The sequence below is a fragment of the Sorex fumeus genome, unplaced genomic scaffold (genome assembly GCF_029834395.1).
Source record: "Sorex fumeus unplaced genomic scaffold, SorFum_2.1 ptg000026l, whole genome shotgun sequence".
Classification (NCBI taxonomy): Eukaryota; Metazoa; Chordata; class Mammalia; order Eulipotyphla; family Soricidae; genus Sorex; species Sorex fumeus.
In genome coordinates this window covers 3,264,203-3,284,381 of record NW_026606083.1, presented here as the reverse complement: position 1 = coordinate 3,284,381, position 20,179 = coordinate 3,264,203, and the positions used below count along the sequence as shown (strand labels likewise).

General features: G+C 38.8%; 1 protein-coding gene across 1 annotated transcript in view; it reads right to left on the bottom strand.

Moving 5' to 3' along the window:
- Window positions 1-4,244: 4,244 nt before the first annotated feature.
- The window catches only part of SEPTIN10 (septin 10), a 104,882-nt gene continuing 88,947 nt past the window's right edge, over window positions 4,245-20,179 (bottom strand). The window contains 5 exon segments of the mRNA XM_056114689.1: window positions 4,245-5,073; window positions 6,509-6,546; window positions 6,548-6,586; window positions 7,101-7,288; window positions 17,531-17,663. Of these exon segments, the coding sequence (XP_055970664.1) occupies window positions 4,844-5,073; window positions 6,509-6,546; window positions 6,548-6,586; window positions 7,101-7,288; window positions 17,531-17,663 (628 nt within the window). The 3' untranslated portion in view covers window positions 4,245-4,843.

The window sequence follows — 20,179 nt, the reverse complement described above, 5'->3', positions numbered from 1 at the left end:
TGTTGATTGATTTCCGAATGTCAAATCATCCTTGCATCCCTGGGATAAATCCTACGTGGTCATGGTGTATGATCTTTTTGATGAGTAGTTGGATTCTATTTGCTAGTAGTTTGTTGAGAATCTTTGCATCTGTGTTCATCAGGGATATCGGCCTGTAATTCTCTTTCTTTGCGGTATCTCTGTCTGCTTTTGGTATCAGTGTGATATTTGCTTCGTAGAAACTGTTTGGAAGTGTTTTTGATATTTCAATTTCGTGGAAAAGCTTAAAGAGGACTGGGAGTAAGTCTTCTTTAAAGATTTGGAAGAATTCACTAGTGAAGCCATCCGGGCCAGGGCTTTTGTGTTTGGGGAGACTTTTTATTACCATTTCAATTTCCTTGGTGGTGATAGGTCTGTTCAGGTATTCCAGGTCTTCTTGGTTCAGCCTTGAGAGTCTGTAAGAGTCTAGGAATTTATCCATTTTCTCGAGGTTTTGATGTTCCGTGGCATAAAGCTTCTCAAAGTACTCCCTGAGGATCCTTTGAATTTCTGTAGTTTCTGTTGTAATGACCCCCTTTTCATTTTTGATTCGGTTTATTAGGGTTTTCTCTCTCCCTTTCTTTGTGAGTTTTGCTAGAGGCTTATCGATCTTGTTAATTTTCTCGAAGAACCAGCGCTTGATTTCATTGATATTTCGGAATGTTTTTTGGGTTTCCATCTCGTTAATCTCTGCTCTGAGTTTTATTATTTCCTTCCTCCTGTTCGGGTTGTGCTCCTTTTGTTGGTCCTTCTCCAAGCTCTTAAGCTGTGAGGTTAGTTTATTTATGTGGGCTCGCTACTCCTTTCTGGGGAATGCTTGTAGAGCTATAAACTTTCCTCTTAAGATAGCTTTTGCTGTCTCCCATAAGTTTTGGTAACTCATGTCCTCATTTTCATTCGTTTCTAGGAATCTTTTGATTTCCTCTTTGATTTCCTGTCTAAGCCACTCGTTGTTCAATAGCGCACTGTTTAATTTCCAGGTGTTTGATTTAGCTTTCTGTTTTTGTGTGTAATTTACTTCTAATTTAAGCGCATTATGGTCTGAAAAGATTGTTGATACAATCTCTATATTCTTAATTTATGGAGGCATGTTTTGTGGCTCAGCATGTGGTCTATCTTGGAGAATGTTCCATGTACGCTTGAGAAGAATGTGTATTCAGTTTTTTGAGGATGAAGTGTCCTGTATATATCTACTAAGTCCCTTTCTTCCATTGTTTCCCTCAGATGAAGTATGTCCTTGCTAAGCTTGAGTCTGGTTGATCTATCAAGAGGTGACAAAGCGGTGTTGAAGTCTCCCACTAGTATTGTGTTGCTATTGATGTCTTTTTCCAAATCTATGAGTAGTTGTTTTAAGTACTTTACTGGTCTCTCATTAGTTGCATATACATTTATTATTGTAAGTTCTTCCCGTTGTACAGATCCTTTGATCAATAAGAAATGGCTTTCACTGTCTCTTATAACCTTCTTCACTCTGAAATCGATGTGGTCTGATATTAGGATGGCTACCCTAGCTTTTTATGGGAGCTGTTTGCCTGTAGGATTGTTTTCCAGCCTTTTACTCTGAGTCTGTGTTTGCTTTGATTATTGAGATGTGTTTCTTGCAGGCAGCAGAATGTTGGGTTCAATTTTCTAATCCATCCTGCCACTCTATGTCTTTTAATTGGTGCGTTTAGCCCATTGACATTGAGATTATTGTTATGGGATTTTGTCCCATTGTTCTGTTGAAATTAGGTGTATTTGAGGGGCCTGTCCTGCCTTATAGTAGTTCATTTAGTTGTACTTGTAACCATGGTTTTGAGTCTATAAACTTCCTGAGCTGTTGTTTGTCTGTGAAAGTGTGTGTTGTTCCTTCTATTATGAATGAGAGTCTTGCTGGGTAAAGTATTTTTGGAGAGGCATTTATTTCATTGAGTTTTTTCACTATGTCCCACCACTGTTTTCGGGCCATGAGGGTTTCATCAGAAAAATCAGCTGTGAATTTTAAGGATGCACCTTTGTAAGAGATTTCTTTCTTCAATCTTGCTGCTTTCAGAATTTTGTCTGTGTCTAAAGTTTTGGTCATTTTGATCAGGATGTGTCTTGGGGTATTTTTATTCGGATTTCTTTTAGCTGGTAGCCTTCGGGCCTCCTGAATGTGGTCAAAAGTTTTCTTCAACTCTGGAAACGTTGTAGCAATGATTTCTTTGACAGTTTCTTCTTCATCAAGGTTTTCTTCCTGTCCCTCTGGGACTCCAATAATTCTTATTTTACTTGTCTTGGCTTCATCACGATCTTCTCTTACCATCTGTTCCCGAACTGTGAGTCTCTCTTCCATTTCTGGTGAGTCTCTGAACTTCATCTTCGAGCTCACTGATTCTGTTCTCAGCAGCTGTTACTCTGCTGCTGAGGCCTTCCACTGAGTTTTTCAATTCGCCTACCAGGGTTTTCAGGTCGGACATTTCCGATTGCATTTTCCTCATTTCTGCCTTCAAATCCTCTTGTCTTTTATTGGCATTGCTTTCCATTGTTTCTTTTAGTTCCCTAAGCGTCCCAAGTAGCTCCCTTCTGAATTCCTTGTCAGAGAGGTTGTCTAACACTACAATACTGTTGGTGTCTTCTGGGCTAGCCTCTTCAATAAGAAAGTTTGGTGGGCTTTTGCATTGCTTTACCATTGTGACCAGTGTGGTTTAGTCCTTCACGTTCACTGTTAATATTCTGGTTGAGTGAGGAGAGAGTTCCCAGATCCGTTCAGCTTTGTTGCCAAAAGATGGGTCTCAGTTCCTGTCCGGCGCAGATCATACTGTTCCCTCTTATGGTGGGAAAGGATTTTGGATAAGGTTGGTCGATGGTAGGAACCCTTCTACCTTTCTGAGTTTGACCTTCTTCTCAATCATGCATTATTCTTTGTTTTATAACCGACATTGAGTGAAACTTTTGGAGGAGGTGCTATTTAGTACTGAGCTTATACAGCTATTTTCAAACAAGTCTTTGTTGGAAATGGAGTAGGCGAGTGGGATGTTGTTGGATTGTAGAAGAGGTGGGAAATTTTTGGTTGGTATTAGGTGACAAGTTGTGGGATGAGAGTCCTGAGTGCTCAATGTGAGTGATATAACTGCGGCCTCGTTAGTGTTAGCGGCCGCCGCAGAGGAGAAGGCCACGCCCACTTTGGGAGGCCATGCCCCCTTCGTGGTGGCCACACCCCTAGCCCGTCCCAGGCCACTCCCATCCAGGATCCTGGAATGGAGGAAGGGTGGTGGACAGTCTCCCCGCTGGGCAGCGCAGCTGGGGGGCAGGAGCGGTTCCTGGCTGGGCTCCCCCTACCCACCTGGAGGGGAGGGGCCGATGAACTGGTGGGCCGGTCCTGCAGAGCTGGACCTGGGCAGTCTCCCCGCTGGTCTTCAGGCGGGAATCGGCGGCATGGCTGGTGTTGAGTTTTTAACACAGTACAGAACAAAAGAACAATCCTGTGAAGTTCAGAGATTTAAGTAAGTTCTCATCATCTTTTCATGTAAAACTTGAGTAACTATCCCATGGCAAAAACTACTCTGGCGTTTAAGTTTCGTTACACTTTTGTAGTCTTACAGTCATCCTGCATAATTAGCTGGATATAACATACTTGTTCAATACAAATAACCACCACTTGCACTGAGTCACTGAATTTCTCGGTGCTTGGTAACACTCAGCACTAAGGCAATGGCGTGGCTTTGCATGAGGGTGACCAGCCCTCTGGATTTAGCAACTCCTGCTCTCATTTTTCCAGAATTTTGGCACTACTGATTCTGAGAAGACAGTGCAGAGGTTTTTCTGTTATACCTGTAGTTTACTGAAAATTGAAGAAAGTAAGACACATTTGTTAATAACAAAACAAAAACTGGGAGTTTAAGTTACTTTTACAGATAAATTTTGCTACAAAAGGTTTCACATGTAACTTATATAACTACATGAAAAAATACACTGCTCAGAATTCACAAAAGTAAAACATTTTACTGTCTGAAAAACAGTAGTAAGATACCTGTCTTAAATTCATTCAGAAAGACAATAAATTAATTTGGTAAATGTTCCTTATGATGACAGTGAAGGAAAAGAGGTTAAAGTAACTTAAACACGGTTAGAAAATAAGTATATGTTTTATTTGTCAAGAGTAAATTTCCATTTTATTTAGAATACAAAAATGCAAATACAAAGATGCAAAATTATATACTTATTGACAGTTAAGAAAAAGTTAGAAACTATTAAATTGTTCTGAGACTACTACTACTAAGGCACTAAATTCAAATATCTTTTGCAATTATTATTTTATATAAATTTTTAGATGTTCAGTTATTTTTTAAAGAATTAATCTTTATATTTGTATCCAAAAACTCTGAAGACAGAGTTTTAAACAAGTATGCAATTATATCAGTTTGTTATACCCAGGTTCAAAAGTACTCATCATTAGGAAAGATTTATTTACCTATATATTTAAACTTTTAAACACACTCTGATTAATGCATTAACCACAATAAGGCATACTAAAGCAAAGAAAGCCATCGTGTTATATATAATCTTATATAAAAGCTTAGCAATATTACCAATTGGATAACTATCAAGAAAGTTCTATAAAAATGTAACGAGGTTAGAATTTTAGACACTACACATTTAAAATATATTTCCCAATTTTTATGTTTATTACATATATAAAAAATATTCATTTAAAAATTTAAATGCAATCAAACAGCCTAAAATAACTGGTTTCTGCATCATGCATGGCACTGCGACTGAGCTGTGGTGTGGTCAATGCAAAGTAATAGTAACTGGAGAACAAGAAACACTCCAGAGTCACATCAAACCAGTGATTTAAAACCTTCTACCAAAAGTGAATATGTAAATGAATTATCACACACTCTGGTTTATGTATTAATCTCATAAAAGTATTTTTTCTATAAATGACATTAACTGAGGCCTTTGCCAGATACAGAGTAAGTGGTACAACAAATAAAAACAGCAAGAAATCAAAACATATGAATAACATTTTAATGACTTTTGCTTGTGATGAACTTCTGTGATCTGGAATCTTTGTTTTACATAAAACTGGGGCTGAAAAGAAAAAAAACCACATTTGATTAGTACAATGAAAAACCTAATAAGAGAATAAATATTGCTAAAATCATTAGGTTCATAAAGTTTTGCTGTTTGTGTTTTGGGGCCCCTCCCACTCCCACTCCCTCTGTGTCAGGGCTGATTACTGGCTCTGTGCTCAGGGATGGTCCTGGCAGTGCTCGGGCGATGATACGGGGTGCCAGGGATTGAATCCGGTTTGCCTGTATGTAAGGCAAGTGCCTACCTACTCTACTGTCTTTCTAGCCTGGGCTTTCCACAGATTTTTATAGGAGCAAGTATATATATATATATATATATATATATATATATATATCCTAAAATACTACAGAATACCTATCTATGGGATTTTCAAAAGAGAAAAAAATTAAAATTTTACCAATCCCATTTTCTTGAGGATGAATTTTTCTGATTTCTCATGTCCTTGGCCCTGATTCTTTGCATATACTAATAACAATTTTTAAGTACAATGTAAGTGTAAACTATATTCATATGTGGGGTAAAACTGGGAATCTAATCTTAGTTAACACTAACTTGAGATGACAAAAATAAGGTATATTTTCTTCAGCTTCATAATTCAAAGTATATTGACAAGTATTAAATTATTTTCTAATATTCAACACTAAAATAAGACACAATTATGATAAGTTCTATTTTTTTTGACAAATAATCACATGTCCACATATATCAGGCACTGCTCTGATTCTTAGTATAGCTGTATCAATAGACAATGCAAAGCTTCATTTTATTGTACAGCCCATGACAAAATGACATATATAAGTACTTTAATCTTTTCTCTACAAAATTGCAAACTCTATAGGCCAATTACAACCAACAAAATTCTGACTTCTCCATAGTGAAAGAACAGAAAGCCATCATGGGTCAAGGTTATAATTTATTAACAAAGTCATCAAATTGTTATGGAGGCCATTGCCAGCAGTGTTTAGGTTATATGGAGTATCTGGGGGACAGGGTCAAACCCAGGGTCTCATACAAGCAAGGCTTGTGCTATACCACTAGAATCATCTCTTAAATAATTTTTAACTTAAAATTACATTATTAAAAGAAAGCTGGGTTTGAAATAAGATTTTAAACCAGCAGTGTTCCTCTATTAGAAACAAAAGGACTTGAAGAGTCTGAGGCAAAAAGTTTTGAATAAACTGAGGTAAAGACCCCAAAGCAGTATTCTGAAAATAAATAAATATGGTTATCAAGAGTCAAAGAGGTAAATCGACAGGACAAGCATGCTATGTAGGGAGAAATAAAATGAAGGACAAAAAGTACATAAAAGAAAAAAAACTTATTTTCCAAAACTTTAGTAGTTTTGGTTTTAACACATACCCCAAACCTATAAGCCTTGAGATTATCATTCAAAGGCTATTCATATCTGCCCTGTTGCATGGGCCCTTTCTACCTTCCTCTGAATCTTTACGTCCACTGGTTTCAGAAGTTGACATCACAGCACAGGAGTTCGAATCGATGGCCTGGTTCCCTTATTAAAATAAAAATTCTCATAAAATCATTCATTATCCATAGAAACTAATAATAAAAAAGCAAACCTAGGAATTAGGTTTTTTAAAATCAAGTATCATTTTACATCTATTGTTCAAAAAAATATATTGTCTCCAGTTAGACATGAAACTCAACATAACTAATGAGTGGTAGGCCAGCAGTCATTAAATGCAGACCAGAGCAGCCACTAAGTGTCACCAGCCTCAAAGGTAACTGAGTCTTTTTGCTCTGTGACTTTTTCTGTAATTTTGTTTATTCATTCACTCATTGTGGCAAATGTATAGTACCTAACATATGTGAAATATTGTTCTAGATGCTGGAGAAATAGCAGTGAAAGACAAGGTCTTTGCTTTAAGAAACAGACATTTTAGATGCAGAATGCCGACAGCACTAAAGAAATAGATGGTGAGACGTGCTGTGAAGATAAATACGGCAGGGAGAGGGCGGGTGATGGAGGGAATCTGTTACCAAACAGAGTGTTGGGGATGGCTTACTTCTTTCGATCCTTATCCTTCCTCAGATTGCTGCTTGATGGTAAGTAGGTCTGACTCTGGTATATCTCAGATGTCGCTTTCTTTTTGGAGAAAGCAACTATTTCATCTTCCAAAAGTCTTCTCATTTCATCAAGCTTCATTCTCTCTTCTAAGTGAATCCTCTTAAGGTGCTCAAATTTGGCCTGTAGCTGTGAAAAAATGGTGCTATTTTTATTAGTGACAGAGTGTGGCAGTTATGTTCCTTATATCAATTGCTAAAATTCACCTAATCCTGAGGACTCCAAAGTTCGTATTTCAAAATAAATTGAGTATAAAAAGTCTCAGTATCAGGTTCTCATGTAAAACATGAATGAACAAGGCATGATTTGTATCCAATAAGTCCTTTTTAACAGGGCCAGTGAAATATTATAGTAGGTAAGATGTTTGCGTTGCAAGTGTGGCACAATCCCCACTACCATAAATAGTCCCTGAAGCATGGTCAGAAATGAGTCCTGAGCATGATGCCAGGACTAAGCCCTGCCAGGTGTCACCCCAAAACAAAAACAAACAAAAATTATCTTTTTAAAAACATGACTTTTGTTTCATTTTTATGTTCTACATTCTCCCTACAAAACTTTTTCAAATAAAAGTTTTCAAATAAAACCATGTTCAATTAAACTGAGATCCACGAATTAACAAAGTTATCAAAAAGGAAAAATATTAATTTCCAAATAAACTTATCATGTATAGTTGAATGTAATACTGGAAATAAGTACTGTTTGGAAAGCAGATTATCAACTGTTGATTTTATTCAAGAACCTTAAAAATACACCAGACCAGTCATTAAGTTTTCTTTTGGTGAGAAACTGAGAAAAAAAATTAACTGAGCAAAAAAAATACAGCTGGAGAGAAAGGACAGCAGGTAGAACATTTGCCTTGCATGTGGGCAATCCCTGGCACTCCATATGGTACCCTGAGTCCTGTGAGAAGTGATCTCTGAGCACTGTTGGGTGTTTCCCACAAACAAAAACAAAATAGAATAAAAAGTGCTAACTAGTCACCACTACTGGTAAGATTCCCCCATCGCAGTGTGGTAAACTGCCGTAGCTTGTGTTAAACACTATGCCTAAGGATATTACAAATGTTATAGTTCAATGATTCCTTTAAACTTGATTATTTATAGAAATATATGTTAGGGGCAACGTTCCTATCTTAGTAAACTAGCAGATATCTTTCAACCTGAATTCCATAGTCCAGCTCCCAGCTACAATTCTGAAAATTCCTCTTTGCCCTGTATTACAAGTCTGTTCTCTGTTCAAGATTAAAATGCTGCTGTATCTTGCTAACTGAAAATTATCTAGAATACTTTTGGAAATAAGACAGGCATAAATAATAATTATGCTAAGAAAAAATTTTTAAAAAGGAATAATTAATAGATGTGTTACCAAACAAAAATAACAATAGTGACAGTTACTGTAACTTTATTTTAGGGATAAATATGAACTTATTCCTGGTGAAGGAATATGTTATATGTGTGTCATACACAATGTCTCATTAATGCATTTAGTTAATAATGTTACTAAATATGTAGAAAAGATAACACTTAAACAGTATTTTAGGGTATTATCTCTCCTATACATTTGTTCTTAACTGGAGTTAATGCTCTCAACATTTTCTGCTAACTATATATGAAAGTACAGATTATAAAGGATTTTAATAATAAGATCCTTTAACACAGTTAAGTAAGAAGATTCTTTAACAGAGAACTAATGCTTTATACTATCAAAAACAATAATTTTATTAGCTTCTACAGAATTTCACTGAGTTAACTTTAAACTGTTAGCCACCAAGTACGAATAACCAATATCTCAATTTGTCCATAAGAGATCTACCCTTACAGTATTGATGATTTCTTTCCCTTTAAAACCATGCTAAGAAAGATTATTCTTACTCCATGAATTGGTGAATCTTAATGTTATGGGTAAATTAAATTACATTTAAAAATTAAAATAAATATATATATATATATATATATATATATAACTTCACCAAAAGTGGCCATGCTGGGACCACTCTCCACATGTCCAGACAGGCCTCATGCATGAAAGAACTGGCAGAGGAACCCAGGCATGCGGATCCCGGGACTGAGGTCTCCAAGACTACTCGGATTGGGTCTGGTCCTTCTCCAACCAGACCCCCCATTTTCCTGTAGGTAGGCATCACACCCACCAGCTGCCACCAGCACCAGGTTGGTCCCATCAATGGCCAAGACACAGAGACTATAAAACCCAGCTCCCGGAGAACAGCACAGAGTCTTCTGTCCCTGCACCTGGCTGTCCTCACTGGGGCCCCTTGGAGGGGGGGAGAGTTGAGTTTCTCCCCCCCACCCCGCCCCAAGCAGAGCCCCAGCAGCTGAGGACCTCTGGAGCCAACCATGGCCATGATGGGACCACTCTCCACATGTCCAGATGGGCCTCATGCATGAAAGAACTGGCAGAGGAACCCAGGCATGCAGGTCCCAGGTCTGAGGTCTCCAAGCCTACTCGGATTGGGACTGGGCCTTCTTCAACCAGACCCTCCATCTTCCAGTAGGTAGGCGTCACACCCACCAGCTGCTGCCAGCGCCAGGTTGGTCCCATCAACGTCAAGACGCAGAGACTATAAAACCCAGCTCCCAGAAGCTCGTGGCCACATTTGCGTTTTGTGCGACATCTTATCTTATTTATCTTTTGGAGAACCTGGCAGGCTACTCAAACTATCCTGCCCACATGGCAGAGTCCGGCAAACTTCCCGTGTCATACTCAATATGCTAAATACCAGTAACAATGATGGGCCTCATTCTCCTAATCCTGAAAGAGCATTGAAATGGCTCTTTTAAAATTTCAGGGCTAGGAAGAAGGAGACATTACTGGTGCCTGCTCGAGGGAATGACGAACAACAGGAGGATCGTGATTGTGATATATACATAGCCTTATTTTGTCCCCAGGAGAATTACTAATTTAAGCATTTTGAGGATAATTCACTGTGTAAACGTGTATGAATAGAGAGTACATTTGCTTATAATAATAAGCTTGTAAGATAAACCTGTATATATACACATTTTGTATACAATATTAATAATTAATAATATCAAAAGGAAAAAATCAATTTCCAAATAAGCTTATTATGTATAGTTGAATGTAATATTGGAAAATTATAGTTTGGAAAGCAAGTCATCAATTGCTTTAATTAATAATTAAAACTTTAAAACTGGATGCCTTTCTTTACCAGACTGAACCGAATTTTATAGTATTTACAAAGCTGGATTTTATAGTATGAAAACTGGTAATAAAGTACCTGAGAATCTTAATAAGGCAGATCAGTAAATTACTATTGCCAATGTCAATAATTAAATGCTCATATATTTAAAATTTAGAATTCCTGTTACAATCTTGGTTTTTGAGTTTAAACTTGTAGGATAACATTCGTTTGTCATTTCTCCCTAGTTGCAGGGAGCTTAGGTTTATTGGGTTACACCCATCACAGTGCTCCCATTCCTCTGTGTTTATCTTTAACCTTCTCTGTGCTCTGCTTCCCCAACCGGTCAATCACCTTTATCCCCCAGACAGACAGTTGATTTGTATTTGTAAGTGAAATACTGCCTTTCTCCTTTCCTTATGTCCTTTTGCAGAGCTTACATCAGAATAATGACCTTTTTGTATAGACACAGGAAGACAGTTAATGCTATGCTTTTGTAAGTTGGGAGTTAATTGACTCCAAATAATATTTACTTCTGAGCATCTGTTCTCTCGACTTAAGTCTCAGTTGCCCTTACTTCCTAGCATCCCAAAAGCAGGGTCCCAATGAGGGATTGGATGGACACGGCAAGCTATGAGGTCCCCTGGCATCGAAACGAGCCAGGCCAAGAGATACAATACTTAACTGTAAGTTAAGAGCATGGTAATGGACAAATTCTGTCATGATCCAAAGTGTAACAACTGGATAAGGAACCTACTAGGGTTAGGAAGGACTAATCTGGCTTGAGCACTGTAGTCTGGGATCTGTAGTGAGATGTCCCCAGGAGGGCCACACTATAAGCTTAATGTATCTCTTACTGCATCCATACAAAATGGCTAATATTAGGAAGTAGAATTAAGATGAATGTTTACATGTTTATTGGACTAAAGAAAGGAGAAATACACCCCTAGATGGTATTTCACCCTTGAGCCAGAGCAGGAGATCAGGAAGGGCTTTCATATGTTGATTGTGCTACCTCATCTGGGTGTAGATGCTAAATGTAGCACTGTATCACTGTCCTCCCATTGTTCATTGATTTGCTGAGTCGGCACCAGTAATGTCTCCATTGTGAGACTTCTTGTTACTGTTTTTGGCATAATGAATACATCACAGGTAGCTTGCCAGGCTTTGCCGTGTGGGCGGGATACTCTCAATAGCTTGCACAGCTCTCCGAGAGGGGTGGAGGAATTGAATCCGGGTTGGCTGTGTGCAAGGAAAACGCCCCTCTCGCTGTGCTATTGCTCCAGCCTACAACTCCTAAATGCTTGGATGTTGAAATGAGACCAAGGCAGTGAGATGGAGGGCAGAGAGACTACTGTGAGGGACAGGAGGAGACAGGAATGAGGGGCAGTGTGAGACTGGAATGGGGAGCTTAGTGAGATTGGAACAGGCGCGTGGGGGGAATGGAATAAATGGAAACTGATCAACGAACCATCCTGGCAGCCCTGTTTCCTCCTTCATGTGTCTGCTGATGCCAGCTACTGCGCTCACTCATTTGTGATCACACATAAACTGATTGTATTGTTATTTTAATAGAGGTTCTCCAAACTTATCCCAAAATTTGTCACACCTTTTCAGAAAAAAAATTGCTCAGTACTGGCGGGAAATCTACCTTCTTTAAGAGACCACACAGAAAGGGTCCCTGACAAAGCCCAAGACTCGTATCACCCCGTAGGTCATTCCAGGGCATCCTACACAGGCCCCTTCACTTTGAGAAACACTGGTTTAATGCACACACATTATACAGCAAAGCACGTGGCCATGTAACTAAGTTTACAAGATACCCACAGATCAACAGTATTTCTCTTTCAACAATATGGATGAGGTAAATTTTGAATAAACACATAAAACACTCATACATGGAGTTTTTAAAATTAAAACACAACTACAAACCACCTCCCACTGAAGAGTATAAGAATAAAAATTTATAGCAAACCATTTTAAAATTTTTATTATATTCTAAGTGAAAAGGTTACAATAGTGCTAATGTTATGGTATTGATGAACAAAGCTACTGCTTTATATACAACGATCACCCCCCCCTAAAAAAAAAGGGTCCATAATCTCTACCGATGTCTAACATTCTTATCTAACAATCTCTTTATTTCCAAGATTTTTTGGGGGGTGATGGGCAGTTAAGGAACTAGGCCCAGCAATGCTTTGGGCTTACTCATGGCTCAGTCTTCAGTGATCACTCCTGGAAGTGCTCCACAAGCTATATGAGGTATCAGGAATTCAATGTGGATCAGGTGAATGAAAGGGAGGTACTCAACAATTTGGGGAAAAAGAAGTTACCCATCTTGTTCTTTTCCTAAGGCTGCTTTGGCCAATACACATAAATCTCAACAACAGTTCCTCTATGTGCTCAGAAAAATGTCATGGGTATTTAACAGGATCTTCATTACATTCATAAAATGCTTTGGGTAGGAATGTCATCATTTATGAGATCAATACTTGAAATCCAAGATCAGGGTATGTTTCCATTTTCTGTGTCTTCTCTGATTTATTTTAGTAGTGGTTTAGGTTTCTTTGTATAAATATTTTACCTCTTCTGTTCATCTAATTCCTGGATACTTACTTTGAAGTGCAATTGTGAAAGGGATAGTTTTTAAATTTTTTTCCTTCTATTCCATTGTTTGAATTTAGGAGTGCCATGATTTTCTCTGTATTTACTTTGTAGCCTGCGATGTTAACTGTACATGTTCATTGTTTCTAGGCAGTTTTTTTTGTAATCATTTTGATTTTCTTAGTATCATCTCATGGTAAATAGTGATAGACTGACTTCTTTTCCTATCTAGATGTTCTAAATCTTTTTTTTCTGAATTGCTAAGGCAAGGATCCCATTATAATTGCATAAGAGTTGAGATGGTGGGCAACCTTGTCTTGTGCCTGTTAGAAAGCTTTCAGTTTATGTCTGTTGTCTATGAAGTTAATTTTGAGTTTGTAGTTTTAAAATCTTTGAGCAGTCTCTCTCTCATTTTATTGTTTTTATTATAATAGAACACTTTTCTTTATCTTTTCAAATGCTTTATCTGCATTTATTGATATGATAATAATGCTTTTATTTTTCTTTGTACAGATACAGAGCATTACTCTGACTAGTTTAAACATATTAAAACAGCCATGCATCCTTGTGATAAAACCTACTTGGTAGGTGCATGTCTTCCATTTGTTCATTCAAGGCCAGTGTTCCTTGCTGACTTTTTGCCTTGTTGATTTGTCCAGGTGTGACAGGGGAGTGTTAAAGTCTCCAACCACTATTAAGTTGCTTTCAGTATCTTTCTTCTTGCCTATTAGTACCTGTTTAAAGTATTTTGATGGTTGATCAGAATGTTTACAACTGTGAGTTCTCCATGATGATAGATCCCTTGATTAAGAAATAACCATTGCTTTTTGGGGTTGTATTTTTTTCTGTTGCTCATAGATGACCCCTGGCAGGCCTCGGGGGACTATGTGGGATGCTGGTGTTCAAATCCAGGTCAGCCACATTCAAGACAAGCATGCTACCCACTATCCCATCCCTCTGGCTGGTCGGTTTTCTTTCTCCTGATTCAGTAGTGGGAGAATGTGTGGTTCTAGGAATTCATCCATTTCTTTTAGTTCTCTAGCTTAGTGGCACAGAATTGGTCATAATCTTTTGTATTTTTGTAGGTATCTGCCATAATTTCTCCCTTTAATCTCTGATTCAATTTATTTGGAGTTTCTCTTTTTCTTCCTGACTATAACAGTTTGTTTACAAAATCTAACCAAAAAAAACCCTTCTGGTTGGGAGTATGGTGTCACCAGCAGGTCAATCTGTACCTGTGGGGCGAGTGCATCAGCATCTTGATGGTGCCTTGAGACTTCCAGATACCCCCAAATTGTTGCTGTGCTTTGGTCAGATCCAAAAAACTTGGGGCAAAGTTTACCAAGAAAGTGTGTATAACACTGTCCTCCCTTTTGTTCATCGATTTACTCGAGTGGGCCTAGTAATGTTTCCATTTTGAGACTTGTTGTTACTGTGTATGGCATATTGAATACATCACGGGTAGATTGCCAGGCTTTGCCATGCGGGCGAGATACTCCCGGTAGCTTGCCAGGCTCTCTGAGAGGGAGGGAGGAATCGAACCTGGCTCGGCCAGGCCGGCTGTGTGCAAGGCAAACACCCTACTCCTGTGCTATCGCTCCAGCCCACCAATAGAGTAAATGGCCAAAAGTTAGGTATGTGGGAGACACACCCACAAAACACCTCGGGCTCAGCTATATAATTGCAGGCATAGCCTCTCTGGTTCCTAATCAAACTGCTTAACGGCCATGATCCTAGAGATTCAGAAACAAATCTCGAAACCCAACGGCATTTGGCAGAAATGTGTCCAGTCCCTGCAGTAGGTTACCAGCGCTGGGCCAACCCAGGTGGGAATAGATTTCGTGACTTGGCCTGTTCCCCCTGAAGGTCCAGTGGCTGCCATCCTTCAGAGGCCACTGTACAGTCAGGTTTGGGCCTGCAGTGATGAGACACATGGGGCCTCAAGAAATGGGGGTGGAGCCGGTCCTTTCCTCCCCATTCCAACTAGACCTCGAGTCGCTGCCCATGAAGCGACTCTCTGGCTCCTGATCAAGCTGCTTAATGGCCATGATCCAACAGACTCAGAAACAAATCTCGGAACCCAGCAGCTTTTGGCAGAAAGGTGTCTGGACCCCTCAGTAGGTTTCTGTTGCTGGGCCACCCCAGGAGGGAAAGGGTGCTGTCCCTCCGCCTGCTCACCCTTGGTGGCTCGGTGATCGCTATGTGCCAGAGGCCACTGGACAGTCAGGTTTGGGCCCTCATTGACGAGACACATGGGGCCTCATGGGATGGGGGTAGAGCCGGCTCTTTCCTCCCCATCCCAAAGAGAACCCGAGTTGCCACCCATGAACAGACTTTCTGGCTCCTGATCAAGGTGTTTAAAGGCCATGATCCCAGAGACTCTGGAACAAATCTTGGAACCCAGCAGGTTTTGGCAGAAATCCCTCCAGATTTAAGTGTTAAAATTTCGAAATTTCAAACTCGCGTGGCCACTACTGCAGCCATGTGACATCATATGTTATTCTTAACCAGCAATAGAAAACAAATTGTCTACTATTGCCTTTTCAGCAGATTTGAGTGTTGAGATAAAATCCCAAATAATAATGGTGAGTCTGGTGTCAAAATATTGAATGTGATCAAAGTAGAGAGAGAGTAATTTGAAAATCATCTGCCACACAGGTAGGGGGAAGGGTGTGGGATGGTGGTATACGGGGGGTTTTGGTGGTGGAGAATGGGCACTGGTGAAGGTATGGGTGTTTCATTGTATGACCGAGACTTAAAACCAAAAGCTTTGTAACTGCTCTCATGGTAATTCAATAAATAAAATGATAAAAAATGAAAAAAAGTTAGGTGGAGTTCTTGCCCAATGCAATCAGCTAATCAGTAGCTAAACAAATGGCAGTACTCCTACATAAAAAAAAAGATTTCTTACTGAGATTTTTTAAATAAAATATTCTGAAAAATCATTCTGGAAAGAGCAAAATTCTAGAACTGAAGACCAGGGAATGTGGGTGAAAAGTAGAATTGATTACAAAGGAAGAAAATAAAACTATTTTCTGAGGTTAACTAAAACCCTTCTGGTTTCAATTATTCTTTGTATTTTTTTCCTGATTTCTATGACACTTATTTCAGATTTTGTTTATTTCATTTCTTCTACTCACTTTGTGATTCATTTGTTGACCTAGTTTGTCAAGTTTTGAGGTTAACGTACTGATTTGAGCTTCTTTCATGATGCAAACTTATAGAGATATAAATTTCCTCCATAGTACACTTTTGCTTCATCACATAAATATTTTTATTTTCTCATTCTGAGAAACATTTTTATTTCTTCTTTGATATTGGTAGTTTCTGAATGTTAAATCTTTCCCCAGGGCTGGAGCGATAGCACAGCGGTAGGGCGTTTGCCTTGCACGCAGCCAACATGGTAGACCCGAGTTCGATTCCTCTCCTCTTCTCGGAGAGCCTGGCAAGCTACCGAGAGTATCTTACCCGCACGGCAGAGCCTGGCAAGCTCCCCATGACGTATTCGATATGCCAAACACAGTAACACAGTAACAACTACTTTCATTTTGGTCTAAAGAGATACTTGATATGACTCCTATTTTTGTGAATATATAGGCACTCAAATTGGGTCCCAGCATGTGATCAATCTTGAACGTTTCATGTGATCTTGGTAAAGAACATACGTTCAGCTTTCTTATGTTTAGAAGATCCTGTACATATTGAAAATTCATTGAAAATTCTCAGTTCTCCAAATTTCTCATTTAGGGCTTTTTATTACCTGAAAGAAACTCACTGACTCACCAAACTGTCCAATGATGAGAGTGGGGGTGTTAACGTCTCCCATTATTACTGCAGTGCAGACAATGCAGCTCTACTGATATATTAGCAGTTGTTTTATACCTTTATAAACTTTGCTGGTATTTGATTCCATCCATATATGTGGATAAAAGTTAAATTCTCTTGATCTGCTGATCCCTAACCAGCATGCAGTGTTTATCCCTACCTCTTACTGTTTTCTTCATCATGAATGGTATTTGGATAAAAAAAAGTAAAGCTATCTCTACTTGTCATAGTGTACCAGTAGCTCATGCAATTGTTTTCCAACCTTTTACTCTGAGTGAGAATTTACCTGAGAGATCAGATGTGTCTGTTGCAGGCAGAAGAAATTTGGGTTTTATTATATATATAAATATATATATTTATATATATATATATATTTCACATATATATATGTGAAATCTAAGGGGAAAAACCCCAGGGACTTGTAGAGAAAGACTGAGTTCAAATTTGACCCCAAGAATTACAACAATTTTCAAAGAAAAGCTTTGCCAAGCCATAGCTCGAATATTCATGACTAATGTCTAAAATAGTTAAAACACTTCTTAGTAATGTAGTCCATTACAAGTTCTTGATGACCGTTTGTAACAGAAGACTAGTTTCTCAAAAAGTCCCTAATTTTTATTTTAGATCATTTAAATTTGTATCAAAAGAATGTTAAAATCTTTTCAAGAACAAACTGTCTATAAGAGCAAGTCAATGACATTCTTTCGATAATGTAATTTACATTATTTTCCTTTAGGTGTCCTATTAAAAGGAAAAGAAAAATGACATCAAACGAGCATACTTGCCTCTCTTTCACTTTCTTTCAGGATGGCTTCTTTCTCCTTTACTCGCTTCACAAACATCTGCTTTATTTCTTCTTCCTTCTTGTGGCGTTCACCACAAAATTCATGTCTTTTGGCTTCATAATTTTCTTGAAGACTGAAAAGTTATTTGAGATACTGTTATGTTAAAATGATGATATAAAAACTTGTAAAAACTGAAATAATCTCAAGTCAAATCTAATAGGTTATAACATGTTCCAATGTCCCATTTCAGACAGCAACCTAAAGCATAAAATTTCCTAAAGCACGGCACACACACACACACACACACACACACACACACACACACACACACACCCTACAGAATTACAGTAATAGGAAGAATTTTTTTAATTAATTTTTATTTATTTTTATTTATTTATTTTGCTTTTTGGGTCACACCTGGCGATGCTCAGGGGTTACTCCTGGCTCATGCACTCAGGAATTGCTCCTGGCGGTGCTCAGGGAACCATATGGGGTGCTGAGAATCGAACCTGTGTCGGTCATGTTGGCTGCGTGCAAGGCAAACACCTTACCCGCTGTGCTATCACTCCAGCCCTGAAGAATTTTGAAACCTCCATTTTCTTAAGTTCTTCACAAGAAGTCATTGCACCCCAAAGAAAAATTTCTTTCAATATTCATTAAGGACATGAAATCTAAAGTTAAAAAAGTCATCTTTAACTTCTCCCTTCCCCATATCTCTATATCTGATCACTAAGACCTGTGAGTCCAGCCTGTGACCCTGACATCATTTACTCTGGAGTGTTTCTGTTTTGGTTCCTTAGTGGTCACACCTGGCAGTGCGTGCTCAGGGCTTACTCCTGGCTTTCTGTTCTCAGGACATACTCTGGGTGATATTTGGGGAACCATGTGTGCAGCCAAGGATCAGCTGTATGCAAATCAAGTAAGTGCATTACCTGCTGTACTATCTCTTTGGCCCCTAATCCAGTCTGACTCATTTTGGGTTCTATAGCTATCCTGTTATAACCCGATTTGATCTTTCAGTTTCTATCTTAATTATTGCAGTAATTTATTTTGTTCTTTTTTTTTCCTTTTTCTTCTTCTTTTTTTGTTTTTCACTTTGGGCCACATGCAGCTGTACTCAGGGATTACTCCTGGTGGTGAACAGAGGATCATTTGTAATGCCAGGGAGCAAATCCAGGCCAACTGCATGCAATCTGAATGCCTCTATATCCCAGTTCTCCCACTCTCCCCATCTCAAGTCAAATCTCACAAGTCCTAACATGTACAATGTCCCATTTCACACAGCAATCTAAAGCAAACTACCTGCTACACCTAGTGATTTTCAGTCTAGTGTTGCACACCTGAGGGTTTGACACAGTGCTCTGAGGACACAAAACTGCAGCATGGTCTGTGTCACCCACAGAGCAAGGTCTGTCCCAGAACACTATGGTTAGCATCTTACATCAGCATCACATAGTAACAGACTTACTAAAATGTCAGAAATTTTTCATTCTTCTATTTCAGTTAACTGCTAAAATGACCACCCTGTCGAAAACATTATATAAACTCTATCTAATCCATAAAAATGCCAGTGAATTCTTTAAGACTAAACTAGATAACAAAACGACTAGAATCTGTAACCTCCCGGGTAGTAAAGAGAACCCTAAACACATGGAGGATGGATGTCAGCATGCTGACTTTATACTAAGAAAAACACTGTTGAGCTGGAACCCAAAAGGAGAGAGAGAGAGAAAAAGGGAATGCCCTGCCAAAGAGGCAGGGTGGGGTGGGGCATTCCCTTTTTTTCTCTCTCTCACCTTTTGGGTATATAGAGGCATAAGACACAGAGTAGCAGAATGGATCAAAACACTGAACCCCATTTTTTGCTGCCTATAAAATATATACCTGAACAGTTCATGTAAACAGGGACTCAAAGCCAAAGGCTGTAAAGCATCTGATTAGCAAGTAATTCCCTTAGAAAAAGACTCCAGTGACCATGCTTTATCAGATTGCACAGTACAACGGTATAAGAACAAAAATGGTCATTTTTTTGACTTTTTGGGTCATACCTGGCGATTCACAAGGGTTACTCCTGGGTTCTGCACTCAGAAATTATCCCAAGCAGGGCTCAGGGGAACATAAGGGATGCTGGGAATCGAACCAGGTTGGCCACGTGAAAGGCAAATGCCCTACCTGCTGTGCCATTGCTCCAGCCCCAAAGAAGAATGGTCATTTCTTAATGATCATGGAATCAATACCGAACACACTCCAAAACATTTATGTTCACCTAATAATCAATCATCAAATTATCTAAAACTGTTAGTAGATATGAAGGTAGACAATGACAGTAACACAGTAAGAGAAACAATCCCTGTCACAACTGGACAAATCAACTCAACAAAGAAACACTAGCCATGAAGGAAAAAAGGAAGAGATGGGCAGAAGGTACATATAAAGCCCTTCATCTCTAAAATACAGAGTACACATCCTTCTCCAGGACATTTCCATGATAGACCAGATGTTGGGTCACAAAACATATCTCCATGATATCAATAAAATTTACTGGTTTTGGCATATCGAATACACCACAGATAGCTTGCCAAGCTCTACCATGCAAACGGGATACTCTCGGTAGCTTTCAAGGCTCTCCAAGAGGGATAGAGGCATTTG